Source organism: Amphiprion ocellaris, chromosome 5 (genome assembly GCF_022539595.1).
Source record: "Amphiprion ocellaris isolate individual 3 ecotype Okinawa chromosome 5, ASM2253959v1, whole genome shotgun sequence".
NCBI classification, from domain to species: Eukaryota; Metazoa; Chordata; class Actinopteri; family Pomacentridae; genus Amphiprion; species Amphiprion ocellaris.
This window is the reverse complement of record NC_072770.1, coordinates 30,246,325-30,264,642: the sequence shown is the minus strand read 5'-3', so window position 1 is coordinate 30,264,642 and position 18,318 is coordinate 30,246,325. Positions and strand designations below refer to the sequence as shown.

Genomic DNA, 18,318 nt, shown 5'->3' with positions numbered 1-18,318 from the left:
GTCCTTTCAGGTACTTAAAGTAAAAAATACTAAACTTTACATTACAGTGAAACTGTTGGGAACTTTTAGCATCAAGTTTATTTCTGCAGCAGCTCATCAAGTTATTCATGACTAAATCATCAATAAATAAAGTACTTGGATTTCATAGAATAATAATTTGGCTGAAACAGCTGCAGTTTGTTAGTAATACCTCAGATGATTAATATACATCTAAAAATGGGAAACTTTATCAGCTTAATCTGTTTACACGTAGAGAAATAATCCACCACATTATTATTATTATTATCATTGTTGTTGTTATTGTCACTACTATTATTATTATTATTATTATTATTACTTCTAGTATTGTTATTGCTATTATTGTTAATATTTTTCTATTAATATTTTTACTATTATTATTATTATTATTATTATTATTATTATTATTATTATTATTATTATTATTAATAATAATAATAATAATAATAATAATAATAATAATAATTTTTAGTATTATTATTATTGTTTTTTCTACTACTACCAGCTGATTAGACTGTTGGTTCCTGATGTTTCCATGGAAACGGGCTGCAGCAGTAAACCTGATGTGTGGTGTCTGTGCAGGTACCAGGTGTATCCCACCTGCAGAAACACTTTGGGGGTTCTGGGATTGTCCGTCACCATGGAGACTTGGGCCACTAAGTTCAGGTGAGTCCAGATGAGTTTAGCTGTGAGTCTCCAGGTGAAGCCGAATGACAGCAGCTCCTGCAGCTCCGAGCCGATGGAGGCCAAGATCGAGGACTTCCTGTGGAGCTTCGGCGAGTGTCTGGCGGCACTGAGTGGAGACGCCTTCAACACCCAGGGGATGGCGCTGATAAAGCCGAGGAAGTGTGAAGACGCTCACCTGCAGAAGGAAGTGGACCACAACTGCTTCAAGGTGGTGACACAACAGTACCTGTTCAGCCGGCTACACAAGGAGGTCAACGCAACACACACACACACACAATAGAGACAAACACACACACAACAGAGACACAACAGAGACACAGCAGTACCTGGGGTCCATTTCACAAAGCAGGTTCAACAAACTCTGAGTGTAACCCTGAACTCTGAGTTGATCTACTCTGAGATAGGAAACTCTGAGTTTCCAGTTCCAGAACGGCTGATTTGAGTTGGTTTAATCAACTCTGAGTAGTTTCACCTGGAGTTAAGCGCGTGCATCACAACTCTGAAAAGCCAGTATCAATGGAAAGCCGATTCGACGAGTCACCATGGCAACGGGGAAGCGGAGGGCTGCGTTTTTCACCCCACTTGAATTGGAAAACGTAATGCGCTCATATGGTGAGTTTGAACACGTTTTTAGAAAGAAGTGCAACACCGCTGCAGCTGCAAAAGAGAGGGAGACAGCGTGGGAGAACATTGCTGCCTGGGTTAGTGCCTAAGTTTAAATGTAGTCCTTTGCAATCACAACAATATTACAGGGGAAAAGTGTTTGAATGGTAGCCTATTATGTTATTTCACTTAGGTGCAATCCCACGGGGGAGAAGCGCACGAGGCAGCAGCTTAAGATGAAATATAAAAACACTCCCTGGGAAACCCTAAAAGAAATTAAAATTACTTATCCCAGTCTGAGGTTGCAGCACAATGTCATTAACAGAATATGATTTGAAATGAACTTAACAGCTCTCTACATCATTCACCTGCAATCCTGGGGAACTCCTCCTTGATGGCTCTGACAGGTTTATTTCCAGGGAAAACCACAAAGATGTTAAAAGTCGTTTCAGGGCCAGACACACTTTTCTGACCGTCCTGCATACAGTTGCTTTACTGAAGTGCTCTGCATCTCCGACATTATATAAAAAACTTCCATTTGCAAAGAACCGCAGCGCAACACACAATATCTGTTGGGATGTAAGAGCTGACTACAGTTGGTAATGTTGCAAATGTAAGGATGGATTAGGTTGTGGATGTAGATTATGGACTGTGATGTGAAACGGTGCCGCTCAAAAAGATAATCGTCCGGAAATGCGAGAACATCTATGCGTGGTCTGATAATAATTTCCCAACGAGTATTTAATTCTCCACGCAGTAATGCTGCTCCTTCATCCACTGGATCGTTAATATAAGGACATGACATTTTGACAGACGGCAGAACTAGGCTTCGCCAAAACTCACCTGATGACTGAATGAAGAAATGAGAAAATCAAATAGCGCGTGTGACTGAAAGAGGGCGGAGACAGAGAGAAACTCGAGGTTTACTGAGATACATCTGGTCCCTACCAGGTTAGGTTCATAGACTCTGTTACTACGGTAACTGATCGAGAGCTTAAGTTACCTCTCTCTGTGAAACAGGCTAGAGTTACCCCTCTGTCTCTGGTTTGAGTTACCTCCCTTTGTGAAACGGAAAACTCTGAGTTTCCCTCTTTTTAGAGTAAACAGGCTCAAAGTTTTCACTAAACCTGCTTTGTGAAACGGACCCCAGCTGAACTTGCTACACAAGGAGGTGAACACAACACATACACAACAGAGACACAACAGACACACAAAGACACACAATGTGTCCGCAGGGACCTGTTTTGTGTATTTTTTCTCTTTGTGTAGTCGACACTCAAAACAATCACAATGAAATCAAGAAAAAGCAGCAACACAAACACGCTACAACCACAAATGATAGGAATAATTACAAACAGCACAAAAAAACAAGTGGGGAACCTGCAGGTGGATCCAGCAGCTGGAGCTTCTGGTTCTGGTTTTGGTTCTGCTGTGTTCTGATTCTGCTGTGTTATGGTTCTGGTTCCGTTGTGTTCTGGTTCTACTGTTTAACCGGCTGTGTTCTGGTTCTGCAGATCCCAGATGCTGAAGGACGTGACGCTGATCAGTGACATCAGAAGCTTCACCTCCACGCTGCCACTGCATCCCTACCACAAGATCCTCAGCCAGGCCCCGCTCCTACCACAAGAGCCTCAGCCAGGCCCCGCCCCTACCACAAGATCCTCAGCCAGGCCCCGCAACTACCACAAGAGCCTCAGCCAGGCCCCACCGTTACCACAAGAGCCTCAGCCAGGCCCCGCCACTACCACAAGAGCCTCAGCCAGGCCCCGCCCCTACCACAAGATCCTCAACCCGGCCCCGCCCCTACCACAAGATCCTCAACCAGGCCCCGCTCCTACCACAAGATCCTCAACCAGGCCCCGCCCCTACCACAAGATCCTCAACCCGGCCCCGCCCCTACCACAAGATCCTCAACCAGGCCCCGCTCCTACCACAAGATCCTCAACCAGGCCCCGCCCCTACCACAAGATCCTCAACCCGGCCCCGCCCCTACCACAAGATCCTCAACCAGGCCCCGCTCCTACCACAAGATCCTCAACCAGGCCCCGCTCCTACCACAAGATCCTCAACCAGGCCCCGCCCCTACCACAAGATCCTCAACCCGGCCCCGCCCCTACCACAAGATCCTCAACCAGGCCCCGCTCCTACCACAAGATCCTCAACCAGGCCCCGCCCCTACCACAAGATCCTCAACCCGGCCCCGCCCCTACCACAAGATCCTCAACCAGGCCCCGCTCCTACCACAAGATCCTCAACCAGGCCCCGCCCCTACCACAAGATCCTCAACCCGGCCCCGCCCCTACCACAAGATCCTCAACCAGGCCCCGCCCCTACCACAAGATCCTCGGTAGTACCATGTTGGGCTTGTTTTTTCTTGGTGTGAAGTTTAAGCATGTCAAATAGGACATAAAGTACTTTGGAATCAGCTGCATTTTTTGTCGTGTTCATTGTGTTCTTCAGGTAATATACCTTCAGTTGTACCAGGCATTGAAATGAACAAGAAATTGAATAAAACAAGGGTGGTCTAATAATTTTTTCCATGACTGTAGTGATGAACTTGTCTCCCGACTCAGTTTCTTTACATGTATAGTACACATATTCAACACTTTAAGTTGCTATTTATTAAATTATTGAGTTCTGAATCGACTGTTTTTGGCATGCGGGGTTTTTTTTCTTTAAATAAATTGTATATTTTACCTTCAGTGGTCATGGTAAGGAGAATGTTATTCCTTTTTTAAGTCTTGGAACCTATTTTATTGTATTCCTTGACCCCAAAAAGGTACACTTTGACACCAAGTTTGTCATTGTAGCTATAACAGAAGCAAAGAAATGGGCCTCCAAAGTATGGCCAAAATGTGATCTCACTTGTGTCTGAGGATAAATTTATTTCTGTGGCCCTGAGGTACTTCCATGCCAAAGGGGACCTGTGCATCATGACTTGAAGTCAAAAGTCACTTCTCTACTGATAGTGTAATCTTTTGCCCTGACTGCATTTGGCTGCAACAACAAAGTAGATTGTTTTTAAGGGAATCACATGGTATCCACATGTATACCATAAAAGTGCTCCAAACTAGAATAGTCATTTACCACATTAACAATGACTAGACTGGATTTATGATTCATTTAATGTTATCTTCATGGAAAAAAATGTTTTTCTTTGAAAAAATAAGGGCATTTCTAAGTGACCCCAAACTTTTAAATGGTAGTTTACATTCATTAAAGTTGCTCTAAAATTAGTTAAAGTTGCTCTATTTTAGCTGAAGTTGATATTATTAAAGTTGCTCTATATTAGTTGAAGTTGCTTTAAAGGAGTTAAAGTTGCTCTATATTTAAGTTGCTCTATATTAGTAAAAGTTGCTCTATATTAGCTAAAGTTGCTCTATATTAACTAAAATTGCTCTATAATAACTAAAGTTGCTCTATTAACTAAAGTTGCTCTATATTAGTTAAAGTTGCTTGACATTAAAGTTGCTCTAAAATGAGTTCAACTTGCTGTACATTAGAGCAAGTTGATATGAGTTAAAGTTGCTCTATTGTAGCTAAATTTGATATTATTAAAGTTGCTCTATATTAGTTAAAGTTGCTCTATTTGAGTCATTTTAGACAATTTTCAAATCATTTAGGACAAATTTCATGTCATTCTGGACTCATTTTCTGTAATTATGGGTCATTTTCGAATCATTTTGGACAATTTGAGTCATTTTGGACAATTTTCTTGTCATTTTCAACAAGTTTTATGTCAGCTTGGATAGTTTCTCATCATTTTCGATCATTTTTGTGTCTGGGATAATTTTCAAGCCATTTAGGACTAATTTCAAGTCATTCTTGACTAATTTCCCGTAATTATGGATAATTTTCAAGTCATTTTGGACAATTTTTTTGTCATTTTCAACAAGTTTTATGGCAGCTTGGATCGTTTCTCATGATTTTACGTCATTTTTGTGTCTGGGATAATTTTCAAGTCATTTAGGACAAATTTCAATACATTCTGGACAAATTTTCTGTAATTGTGGATAATTTTCAAGTCATTCTGAACAATTTTGGACAATTTTCGAGTCATTTTGGACAAGTGTTGAGTCATCTCAACTGGCAGTTTTGCTGCAGTTGGAAACGAGTCACACAAGGTCCAGTGGCAAAACAGAGATTTATTTTTGGAATTTATGCAACGCCACATGTTTATATTGTATATCAGATATTAGGTGAGCGAAGCAGCTTCCATTCATAGGAGAACATGTAGTGAGAAGCCCTAAGGGCTGCATGCTGTCAGCTTCTATAAACGGGATCCCTGTGATGGATTTATTAATCAGTGAAATGTCTCGTGGCTGTGCTCGTTTACAGGGCCGTGCAGAGACTTTTGGATGGGCAGGTGCTCAAAGTTAAAAGGGGGCACATGGAGCACGAATTTGAATCACCATACAGAAACATACCTTACAATATAACTGGCTGAATTGTAGCAACCCATATTCATAAAGCATGTAACATGGAAACAGTGGTGCAATGGTTAAGTCTGTGGACTGCTGATTAGAAGGTCAGTGGTTCAAATGCTGATGTGGCCACCATTGTTTTTAAATTTCAAACCTTTTTAAGACATATACTGTATAGCCACGGATTTGCTCCATGGCGCTGATTCATAATCGGCCCTTTATTATTTGTAGTGCTAATAATAAAGTAAACAAAAAAAATCTAAAAAACTAAATGATACAGAAATCATGTATTTAAATGTATTTGTGATTTTATTCAGTTTGACTATCCACTTTGCGCAAGACAGCAAAGGTATAAAAGTTATATATTTTATATTTATGCATATTATATTAAATGTGTCTATATATACAAATGTTATAAACAAGTACTGATATCTTTAAATGAGAGGTTGAGAAAATCACAATTCAAATTCTTCTAATTATTATTGTCATTGTATTTATACTACAATAGTCCAAAATTATGTGAATATGCATGTAGGCTACATAGTTTTAGTGAAATAACATAACCTATGCCTCATTGCCTCTAGAAACACAGGAAACACACTGCAACTCACTGACAGTAAAATAATACATCTCTCTGATGCACTCTGCCCATAACAGAAACCTACAGAAACAAAAAGAAGCCTGACAGACTTTATCCTCTCAGCACGCTGTGTGGTTAACTAGCGGCTAGAACTGATGAGAGGTGGGTTAGAGTCAGACACATACAGGATGCTCACTTCACTTCGTCAGTCATCTTGCAAAAGTACCGTGCACAAACGAATCCCGCTGCAGAACCTCCTCACCATCAGGACCATCAGTTGTTGAAGTCCTCCCTCGGGTCTCCGGTTTCTCGACTAGCGGCGCTAGCTAGCACTGAGCTACAGGACGTCAGGACACGTCAGGGCAGTGAGGGACGTCTACGTAGATCATGTGACCGACCGAGGGTAGATCTTAATTATTAATAAATTTAATTTATTTATTTATTTATTATTTTGGGCCTTAAATACTTTTTTTACACACACACACACACACACACACACACACACACACACACACACACACACACACACACACACACACACACACACACACATAAATATAACAAAATTAAATAAGATTAAATAAAATTTAAAAAACAGGAGCAAAGGGGCAGGTGCCTCAGCCCCCTCCTTTTTTTTAAAAAAGTAAAACTTTTAAGGGAAACTTTTAAGGAATTATTGGAATTTTCTTCCTGAAGGTTTTGCAAATTTTCAGAAATTTGGGGAAATTTGCTGATTTTTTCAAATGTTTTTCAGACAAGGAAACAATATTTTTCGTGCCTGTAAATGAGGACAACAGGAGGGTTAATACATCTCAAATTAGGATGTTACATGAAAGCAAAAATCTATTTTTAAGTGAAAAACTGCTATTTTTTTAAGCATGTCTGGCTTATTTCAAGACACCTAAGCTTGAAAATCCTGGTAAAATATAGCTTAAAATAAGTTTTCCCAGCTCATTTTGAGATCTCAATATTCTAAATATCATATCTTATTTCAAGAAATCTTACCAAGCCATTTTTCACTTGTTCTATTGGCAAATTTTTTTCACTTATTTCAAGGTAAAAGTTCCTTGAAATAAGCTTTTTTTCTTGTTTTGAGAGGGGCATTTTTGCCAGTGTGGCTCAAAAACATTAGTTTTTATTTTTCAGGAGTTGACACATTGATTATGCTTGAATTGTTATGTTACCATAAAACAGTACATAGGACTCTATAGCTCAGTGGTTAGAGCACTGCTCTTGTAAACCAGGGGTTGTGACTTCAGTCCTTGCTGGGGCCTAATCTCTTCTCTCTTCTAACAACTGCTTTTGGTAAAATTCTGTCACTTTCTTGCCAGCTGCAGCTATAGTACCTCTAGAACAGGGGTGTCAAATTCATTTATAATAACCTGTGAGAAACCACAACTCCAAATTTTTTCTTTGTTTTAGGGCAAAAAAGTACATTCTGAAAAGGTTCACATTTGAGGAACGATCTTTTTACAAAACATTATAAACAACCAGAAGATTGTTGAGAAGAGCAAATTCAACTTTAACAATATTATGCCTCAGGTTATCATTTACACATTACAACTTTCAGATCACAGAGTGTCTACAAAGGCACAAAACATTTAGTCACGGTATCTGCAACTGAACGATACAGTATTTTACTTTAAAAAAGACAAAAAACAACAAAAACAAGACAAAGTATTACAAAAATGAGACACATAACGACAAAAGCGAGAAACAAAATAACAAAAAATGAGACAAAACAATAAAAAAAGAGACCAAAAAATAGACAAAGAAGTTACAAAGCGACAAAAAAATGGACAAACAACACAAACGAGACAAAAAAAATGACATAAGCGAGAAAGAAAACAACAAAAACAACACCAAAAACAATGAATAAAGCAAAACACAAAATGACAAAAATGAGACAAAAAGCACAAGCGAGAAAAAAAGGAAACACAAAATGATAAAAACGTGAGACAGACGACAGAAACTAGTCATAAAAAGACAAAAAAACAACAAAAACAAGACAAAATATTACAATAATGTAACACAAAATGACAAAAGAACAATGAATAATCTAGTATTTTACTTTTAGATCAAAACAACTTGTCATGCTCTAGGAATTATTTAAAATATATAATTTTACAAATTTACGAATTGCAGCTAATGTCTTCTCTGTAATTTTTACACTTTACAAAGTCGTCCAGATTGGACCCCCTGGTGGGCCAGTTTTGGCCTGTGGGCCGCATGTTTGGCACCTCTGCTCTAGAGGGATTCAAATGTCATAATGATTGTATTGCAATGAAAAATGCTCAAATTATGCTTGATATTTATAGGCAAGAATTCCTTATCTTCCTCTGCTTCGTTAAATACAACATGCAGCTTATTTTTGCCTCTGCTGAAGCAGCAGTAGTTGTGGAAATATAGAAATCATGTCTTTATGTTTTAAGGTACTTAGAGAATGAAAAATATAACTTTTTACGTTACTTCAGAGTGTAACATCACATTACATTATAGGATTATTATTACGTGTGCTTCAATGTGGTTGTCTACAGTCTGAAATGCTGTGAAGCAGAACTAAAAAGTGGCAACAGATTAATATACACAAAATATTGATGTATAATAAAATACAAGTATGTCAAAGCAGCACTTTCTTCAAGTACAGTAGCAGAGGAACTAAATATGGTAATACTATTAGTGCAGATTAAAGTGCTGAGTGCAATTCAAGGGGGGAATTCATCACCTACAACTGTGGTTTCCAACCAGAGGAGATTGATTTGTTCGACAGTCCTAGTTGTGGATTTTTTTTAATGTTCTTATTTTAAAAAAAATATTAAAGACAAAAATGTCAGACGTTTTCTGGTTTCAGCATCTCAAATGTGAGGACTGGATTTTTCTCTGTTAAATTTCATGTAAAACTCAATATCTTTGGGTTTTTTGATGGTGAGTTGGATTAAACAAGCAATTTGAAGACATTACCTTCAGCATTTTATTAGCAAAATGATTATTTGCTAAATAACACTTCCAATGTATATGAGTATCGCCAAAGTATATTTTAAAACATGTTCTTTCTTATTTCAAGGCATACACACTAGTTTCTAACTGATTTCAGTTTAATATGTATGGAATTTCTCAGTGCACCAGCAGATTTTTTTTCACTTGCTTTATATAGTTTTCATAAAAGGGTAGTTGGGATTTTGTTTTGAACATAAATTACTTGAAGAATTAATTAGGAGGATTCATGTTTTCTTCATTCTAGGCCTCTAAAATCCTTCAAATGACACCACTAACTTGGCCACACCAAGGCTTGAATGCATGAGAAGCAGGTAGATTTTAATTTTGAGGAACCACTACTTTACACAGTAAATGCATTATTCTAAACATAGGGCCCCCAGATACTGTTTGAATCTGTGTTGAATAGATCTTTCTTCATCTGAAAAGAAATTTGTCGTAGCCAAACTCTGACCTTGTCTTCATGCGTTAGCACCAAATTCAAAAAATTAAGCTTTTTAAGATTTATTTAGCACCATTACTCAAGTTGTAAAAACCCCAGATCACTCAAAGAGTTTAACTCTACGACTATGCAGTTTGAAAAATGAACACAAGTTATGTGGCTTTGATACATTTATTAATGCATTTATTCAAGTGAATAAAACATGTCTCTACATAAAACAATGAACATCAATGTAGTATTATAATAGCACATTATATACACAATGAAAAATAAACATATGCATGAGCTATATACATATATATATATATATATATATATATATATATATATATATATATATATATATATATATATATATATATATATATATAGCTCGTATTATTAAATTTAGAATATAAGTTATTAAAAAGAAAAAGCACAAAGTAGTTTCTACATTCTACATGTATGAGATTGACAATTTGAAGACAGCTGCCTTGGTACAACATTCAACTTGTACATTACAACTGGTATTTTGGTCAGTCATTAACAGTCATAAGTAATAGCTTTAAATAAGTTTGAGGTATTTATGGCACGATTACATGTATAATAATTTCTGGGGGTTTTCTATTTACAGAGCAGCAATACAGGGAGTCACTGAAGCATCAGGAACATGGCAGCAGAGGAACCGACTTCTGTTGCTACGTCCGGACAAGTTGAATATGGAGTCTGAAGGGGGAAGAAGAAACAATTAATCAGGCTGAATGCAAAGTCTCAATGTTCTTCTGACAGTAGGTGAGACAGATATATAAACATCAAATATCTAAATAAAAAAAGCAAGATTTTTTTGCGAATACACTTGTTTAAGTTAGATCTAAACACTGATATCACTCTTGTATCAATTTGTTCGCATAAAGACATGAAACGGGAGAAATATTGAACCTTCTTCTAGTAACAAAATTCACCTACGACAACCTCTAAATCTCAGTGACTAACATGTTATATCTAGTTTGCTTAATTATTACAGACACAGAAGTGCAAAAACAACAGTTCACCATTTCACATGGGATTATGTGTTGAATGTTTCTACACTTTTCACTGGCAGCTGTTCAAAGCCAAGAAATACTCTATCATACTAGAAAAAATGTCAAAATGCCATCTTGATACTAATATTTTTGCGCTGGTTGGTAGATTTTCCAGTCTTTATGCTTAGCTAACTGCTATATGCCTTCAGTATCATCATATTTACTCAACAGATATGACAATTAAATCATTTCATTCTCTCCTTACCTCATCTCCTGATAAAGGCCACTGGCAGTTCTCTTTTGGGAACCAAAAGCCCCGAATGGATCACGTCCAACGGCTCATTATCTGTCGCCACGATCTCAAAGTCTCTGATCAACTGTGAGAAAGACACGCAAAAATCAGTTTCATCAGACGGCAGCACTTCAAAGTGCGGAATTTAATGAACCAAGTGCTCGTACGCTGGTTTAAAGAGACTGGTAATGCTCATACCCAGCACATGGCCAGCTGTAACTGCAGTTCTGCCAGCCGTCGGCCGATGCACATCCTCTTTCCGATGCCAAAGGGAACGTGGGTGAAGGCGTTGATGGTGCTGTTCTCCCGCAGCCAGCGCTCAGGCCTGAACTGCTTGCTGTCCTCAAAGTACTCCTCGTTGGAGCCCAGTGCATGAGTGTTAATCATTAACACTGTCTGTAAATTGAGAACGCAAACAATTAAATTCTTCCGCTTTGGTTTTAGCAGCATAATTGTGCAGCTAAATGATATAGATAGTACTGTAGAATATGAGGCTAAAGTCCAATAAAGACCTTGCTGCTGGATTATACATTCTATAAGGGTTGCTCCACTCAGACTTTGTACACTACGTGAGCAGGTTTTCTAACATGCTTCATTCTGACATGAGTCAAATGTAAATTAACACAAGAATGTAATCTGCTGATGTCAGATGTATGGCAACTAATAACTAATCCACTTACTCCTTTTGGAATGGCATAATCTCCCAACACAGTGTCTTTGTCCAGGGTCCTGCTGGTGAATGGGACTGATGGCGATAACCTGTGAGCATTAGAAGAAACCCATGGGAATATGGCCTCAGTGAAGCTGTAGTGTAGCATGACACACATGTCTAAGCTGTTTAACAGGAGCTAAACATACTCCAGTGTTTTTTCACAGTGCAAGATGAGGTGAGGTAAATTCCAGTCAGTGGTCATATACATTCTCTGGGTGATGTACTTATGGCACCAGCCTGAAATTACATGTTGGACAACTTGTGATCGCGTTGGAAGATGGGAGAAAGTGGACCCTGTGAGGCCTAGGAAGTGATCTGAACGTGACCACATGGTGGATTTTAAGCTTGGACCACCGGTTGTTGCTAATCACGCCACCATATCTCAGGAGGCCTGTTTTTGAGCCAGTCATGTGTGAGAGGTCTCCCTCTTAATCTCTACGGTACTAAGTGGAATCATAATGCAGACAGTGACTCTGATTGACACTGGCGACTCTTTAGATGAATCAGATTTTTCTGTAGACGCTGTGCCATTTCATGTAATGCAATGTAATGTAATCTTTTTAAACTTTTATTGTTTGTTTTTAAAGCTCTTAACAATCTCGCTCTACTTTATTTATCAGAACTTTTAACTTTAAAGGTCCAAAAAAGAGCTCTGAGGTCTTCCAATCAGCTGCTTTAAGTATCGAGGTCTAAATACAAACACTGGGGTGACCGGTTGGTTTCTGTAGCTGCACCCAGGCTCTGGAACAAGCGCCACCATCACTGACCTCGGTCTTTTTAAATCAAAACTCAAAACTTTCCTGTTCAAAATGGCTTTTAATACTTAGTGGCATGGTGACATTTTATTACTTTTATTTCTTTTAGATGTATATTTTAGTGCTGTTTTACAGCTGTGTATTTTATTGTTTTATTGTATATTTTACGTGCGGCACAGTGTTGTGGTGGTTAGCACTTCCCGCCTTGCAGCTAGAAGACCCCTGGTTTTGCGTCCTGGCCTTCTAGGGGTCTTTCTGCATGGAGTTTGCATGTTCGCTCTTTGTATGCGTGGGTTTCCTCCCACAGTCCAAAAATGTCCAGATTTTAATTGATTATTTTAAATTTGCCCATAGCTGTGAGTTCGAGTGTGATTGTTTGTCCTGTTTTAAGTTATTCTCTTGTTTTCACTGTGAAGCACTTTGGTCACCCTTTGGGCTGTTGTAAAGGGCTATGGAAATAAACTTTGATTGATTGATTGATTGATTGATTGGTGTAATGCTATGACTATAGTTAATGTGATCGTGTGCTGTATGTATGTAAAACACTGTTGAAATGTAATCTTGTGTAAATCATTTTTAGTGTAACTTAAGTGTTGCATTTGCATCTTAACTACATAGAACGCTGTGCTGTACTGTCTTAACTCTGACTCACTTTCAGTTCTTTTCAGGAAAATATTAACTACAATGTCTGCAGATTTTCCTTTCAGGCTGTTAATTGGCCTGCCAACTTTTATCAATAAGATAGGGCAGCCTGTGTGGCACTTAGAGAACACGTTTAATAACTGAAGTCAACTCTGGTCTTCTAACATCTGGACTATGATGACACAACAATAAGACAACTACGTCCAGTTTAAGTTTGGTTTAAAGATTGTAAACTACTTCCTTGTTTTCGATTAGTGATTTGGAGCTTTCGCCAACATTTTCCCATCATGTTGCTGAGGTACCGTACCTCATGGACTCCTTGAGGCAGGCCTTGAGGTAGGGCATGCTTTTGAGGTGCTCTCCACACGGGTCCTGGTCGAGAGGTACCACCGCTCTGATCTCCTGCAGTAGCTTCCTCTGAGCGCCGGGGTTACGTGACAGGTTGAAAATAAACCACAGCATACTGTTGGCGGTCTGAGAAACACAAACACAGCGAGAGAGAGTGAGAAAAATAGGGAAGGAGGCAGAGAGGAGATGTCACTTAGTGAGGCAGCTACTCTAAGTGCATTCCTCAGTGGGGTCCTGGAGGGAGCTGAGGAATGTCTGGGGTTCCTCAAAGGCTGCTCAGTTACATCCACACCACATTCATTTTCCGCTTTTGAAGCACTGTAACTACAGCACCTGTTTGTTTTAGGGCCTCAACAGTTTTTTTTCCTTTTCCCACTTGAAGGAAAATAGGCGAAAGGTAAAACACTTAAAAGGTTAACTCGTGTTCGTGAATATGCAGCGGTATGCTTCAGCTCTATGACGATGACATTTTTCTAATTAAACAAGACAAAAAAAAAGTTAAAATAGGTGCAAATACAAAAAACTTTCTTCAGAGATCAATACGACTCTCATACTTTATCTGTATAAAATTACAGCTAGCAGCCATTAGCTTAGCTTAGCATAAAGAATGAAATTAAATGAAATTCAATTCAATTCAATTCAATTTTATTTATATAGCGCCAATTACAGTCAAATTGTCTCGAGACGCTTTCCAGAACCCATATGCCTGAACCCCCAGAGAGCGTTTTAGAGAGAAAATGTGAACCTAAAGTCGCAGCTTTTGGTTTTTTATGAGGAATAACAAACAGCATTTTTATTGAATATAAAACATCAAACTCATACATATGAAAGAGGTATCAGTCTACTCATATGTCTTCCAAAAACAAAGCAAATCAGCGCGTTTACCGTCTTCGCAGTACGAAACATAACTCACCGTCTCAACTCCTCCAATCTGCAGCTCGGTGATGGCAGCATAGAGCTCCTTCTTTGACAGAGAGCTGTGATGTAAGATGTCACCGATTAAATCATCGGGAGCTCTGACGGCATTCCTCTTCAGCTTCCTGTCGATGTAGACTTTGGCTGAGGGAACAAAAGGCAGTAAAGACGTCAATATGCTGATTTTGAATTAAAATCTAATCACTTCTGCTTGCATTTAGCAAACTGACCAGTACTGGGGAAGTTACGAAATCAACATCCATCATGTTCCTTTTGGCTACTTAAGAAGTCTGTTTTCTGTGATACATGTATTAAATAGTATCACATTTATTCACATTTGCAATGAGGGCAAAGATTACATGGCCTCTGAGCTGTTTGGTCCCATGCTGCTTTGAAACCTCACAAATGAAAGGCTGCTGAAACAATAAGTGGATTAATCGATTAGTTGATTTACACAAGCTTATCAAGTAGAAAGGGACACATATTTGCTGAGTTCAACTTCTCCTGTGTGAGGATTTGCCGCTTTACTCTACTTTACATTATTCTTACTTGAAAATTAAGCCCTGGGGTCGTGGAATTTCTTATGGGGCTTTTAATGGACTCTAATGCCAGAGTAGCAATATGTCCCAATTATAGCGCAGTGTTTGTAATCTGGATTAAGTCACCATTAAATCTGGCCTCGGTGCATGTGCGTGAGACAAGCTGCCCTGTAAACAATACATTAAAAAAATCTACTTGTAAATGTGTAACTCTGGTGATGTGTCCGTACATGACGTGCTATCCACATAATCTGACTTGTTTGTACTTGTTTATTTTGCTGACTGTTATCAAGGAAGAGCATCTTCTGAATCACATGACAGAAAACAAGCCGGATGACCGGTAACACACCGAAGAGAAAAACAACGTTGCTCAGTTTCCCTCAGACAGTACGAGTACTTTGGCAAAGTTTGCCACCAGATATGAGGACAGTATGTTAGTGTGTGCTCGTGAGGGGTCCTAAGCAGCAGCATCTTCCTCCCTTTACCCCCCTCACCTCCTGCTACTACAAATATTTGGCATATTTCTCCCATTTGGGTCATGCGGTTTACTACAGCTCTGGCTACCCTTTACCCAGAGTGCCAAGTACACAAAACGTCGAGGCACCCGGTTCAGATCTCACTCTGACCCTCCCTCTGTACTTTCCTATCTATTCTCTGACTGCAGCTGAGCTCAAACCGGTTGTACCTCACAGAAAAGTGGAGACAAACTAAACCCTGGTTTTGTGAAATGAGACTCATGGGGGGGGGGTGTTGTGGCGTAGCATAACCTATATCTACCTGTGCTGAAAATGCGGTCCCACGCCACGGTGTGGTTCTGCCATGTTTTGGTGTTGAGGCTCTTGTGGAGCTGGACAGGCGTGACCATCATCATGCCGAACGTGCTCATCATCTACAGAGGAGGCAGAGGGAAACAGAAAACGGATAAGGATTTGCTGTAATCATCGTCACCTCACTGAAAGTCTTCTCAAGGTCCTCTGTTTGTTCTTGCACCCGCTGCCCTTTGAGACCTCTGTGAGGCTTTGCTTATCAACTCTTGACTGTGGACAGTATTGGTTTGCCCCAGTAAATCCCAGTAAATACAGCAGCAGAAGTGTCAGTCGGACGCTGAGCTGCTGAAGTGAACCTGGTGAACTGTGAAGTCTCTTCTCACAGATCATCACAAGTGTCACCGCTCTCAGTTCACACTGTTCCTGCTAGAAGAATAACAGCTAGCCCACTCACTGTTTTCACAGCTGTGATGAAATTCATGGCTTCCTCGTTGACTTCTTCCTGCAGCAGACCAAATCTCTTGTCGTAAAGGACGAGACAAATGGCTGAGACACAAGACAGAGCAGAGCGTGGGATTTAGAACACCTTATAGTGCTCAGAGAGACAAAAAGAATCACAAGACAGTCATTTATTTCTATACCTATACATCACATCAGAGATTAAACACTAATTCTTCTCAGGTTAGAGTTCACAAAATAATTTACAAACATTGTTATAGAGCTGATATTGTTCCTCTAAGTCTTTCAAACAATTGTTCAAGTCATTTTTCATGCAAAAGTGCCAAATGTTGACTGCAGTTTGAGCTTCTTATTTGTTAGGATTTCCTATTTTCTTTGACTCAAATTCATTAAAATGTTAATTCATTAAAATGTTGCTCAGACAAAACAATAAAGATGAAACTCGGTGCTTTAAAAAGATGTGACTTCCATTTTTCATTATGTTATACAACAAATACCGATAAAGCAATCTTTGACTAATGTAAAAAGAAAACCAGAACTTACTCTCAAACGACCATTTATTCAGCTCGAAGTACAAATCCTCAATCCTCCCATTGACGTTTATTTTTCCAATTCTGCCAACTAAGTCCATCAAGACCTGTTTTAACAAAGCGGAAAAGTCACTCCCAGATCACGAATAACTCCAAAACCAAATCAAACATAACTCAGAGTATATTTCAAGTATCACAATCTTACCTCGTTTATTTTGCCATCAAGTTTCACTACTTCTGTCGGCTTCATCAGCTTCTGCTGAAACACGCTCCTCACTCTCTGCCACTCTTTTCCCTCCCTGGAACGAACAGTTTTGGGTTCCCCCTTTCAGTGCGCTTTAAAGTGATACATATTTACGCATCTATTTTGCGCTTCAAACCGCGTCCTCTGTGATTGATTGTTAAATAAACTGAGAATCGAGAGTCTACTTACAGAATGAGGAGTCCGTACGCCTCGTCTCTCAGGTCTCTGTATGCTTTCCAGGGTTTGATCTCCAGCCTCTGAGGATAATTTCCCTCCTTCCTATAGAGCGCCTCCAGCAAGCAAGGTGCGCCAATGTGCACCGACTCAAAGGAGCCCAGCTTCATCCGGAAGATTTTGCCGAATTTCTTATGATAATCAATCTAAAATCAGATTCAAATGGTTAATAATTTGAGAGAAATCTGATTTAAATGAAACTTTTTTTTAATAAATGGAAAAATATTCCAAAAGAGCGCAAATAACTGGAGAAGAAGTTTCTGATAATACTGTACCAGTGCCTCATGCTGCCTTCTCAGTCCTCCTTTACGCAGCAGCTCCACCAGGCTGCCGAACACGGGGAAGTTGGTGGGTCCTGGCATCGCGTCCAAGCTGTGCGCTCTGGAAGCAGCGTGAGGACACGACGCAGCCTCCGCAGCATCCTTCTCCTCCAGGACGCACACTGAAGATGTTGGCTTGAAGTGCTGCAGCCCCACAGTCTTCTTCTTCAGCAGCTCGACAATCTGCGGAACCTTTTGAATCTGCGCCCTCATCCTTGGATCTGTAGTTGAAACCGGTGATGTCTAACAGCAGCTCTTCTCTATTATCTCGGATTGCGTTTAGGGGGATTCTCGTTTCTTGGAAGTGGCACACCTTACCGCATTATATATACCCTGAGAGTGTTTATTCCTGTCGCGCACCGAACCAATCAGGGACGGGTCCTGCATGGTGTGGCCGTCGAGCCCACCATTCATTTATGGATCCACGCTGGAGGGATCGTATGACCCCAGATAGACCGAGGAAGTGCCCTTGCCCCCCTCGCTTTATAAATAAACACACAGGCCACGGCGGAGGTGACGCGGTTCGCTTGAACCGTGCTCCACAGCGACCCGCGATTGGAAGAACCGAAACTCTGGCAAAGCAAATACTACTGCCACACTTCTACACCGGGCAAATATTTGACCGATTGCAAGTTGCGTGTTTGCTCTCTTTGTGTTTTGGAGTGTGTGTTCTTTGCGGAGAGGTGAAGGGGGGTAACGTGGGGATTTTAAGTGCAGATCTCTTTCTGCATGTTTGCTATCATTGTATATACATATTGTAGTTTAAATATATGTTTATATATATTCCACTTAGGAGTAGAATTCCTATACAT

General features: G+C 39.7%; 1 protein-coding gene across 1 annotated transcript; it reads right to left on the bottom strand.

Moving 5' to 3' along the window:
• Window positions 1-10,100: 10,100 nt before the first annotated feature.
• Window positions 10,101-17,941, bottom strand: LOC111579624 (1,25-dihydroxyvitamin D(3) 24-hydroxylase, mitochondrial). Its single transcript, XM_023286970.3, has 12 exons — window positions 17,462-17,941; window positions 17,142-17,332; window positions 16,914-17,007; window positions 16,722-16,815; window positions 16,174-16,265; window positions 15,730-15,841; window positions 14,412-14,557; window positions 13,458-13,624; window positions 11,722-11,800; window positions 11,240-11,437; window positions 11,015-11,126; window positions 10,101-10,453 (listed from the first exon to the last, which is right to left on the bottom strand). The coding sequence occupies exons 1-11, from the start codon at window positions 17,717-17,719 to the stop codon at window positions 11,016-11,018; spliced, it is 1,542 nt and encodes a 513-aa protein (XP_023142738.1). The 5' UTR covers window positions 17,720-17,941; the 3' UTR covers window positions 10,101-10,453; window position 11,015.
• Between the last annotated feature and the right edge of the window lie 377 nt (window positions 17,942-18,318).

What these genes read in the sequence shown, in the direction of transcription:
- LOC111579624 (XM_023286970.3), bottom strand. Translation starts at nt 17,719, where the DNA reads ATGAGGGCGCAGATTCAAAAGGTTCCGCAGATTGTCGAGCTGCTGAAG. An exon ending in TGCCTCAAGGAGTCCATGAG is followed by an intron (nt 11,801 to 13,457) that starts GTACGGTACCTC and finishes TAATGCTCACAG; the next exon opens with GTTATCGCCATCAGTCCCAT. An exon ending in TACAGCTGGCCATGTGCTGG is followed by an intron (nt 11,127 to 11,239) that starts GTATGAGCATTA and finishes TCTTTCTCACAG; the next exon opens with TTGATCAGAGACTTTGAGAT.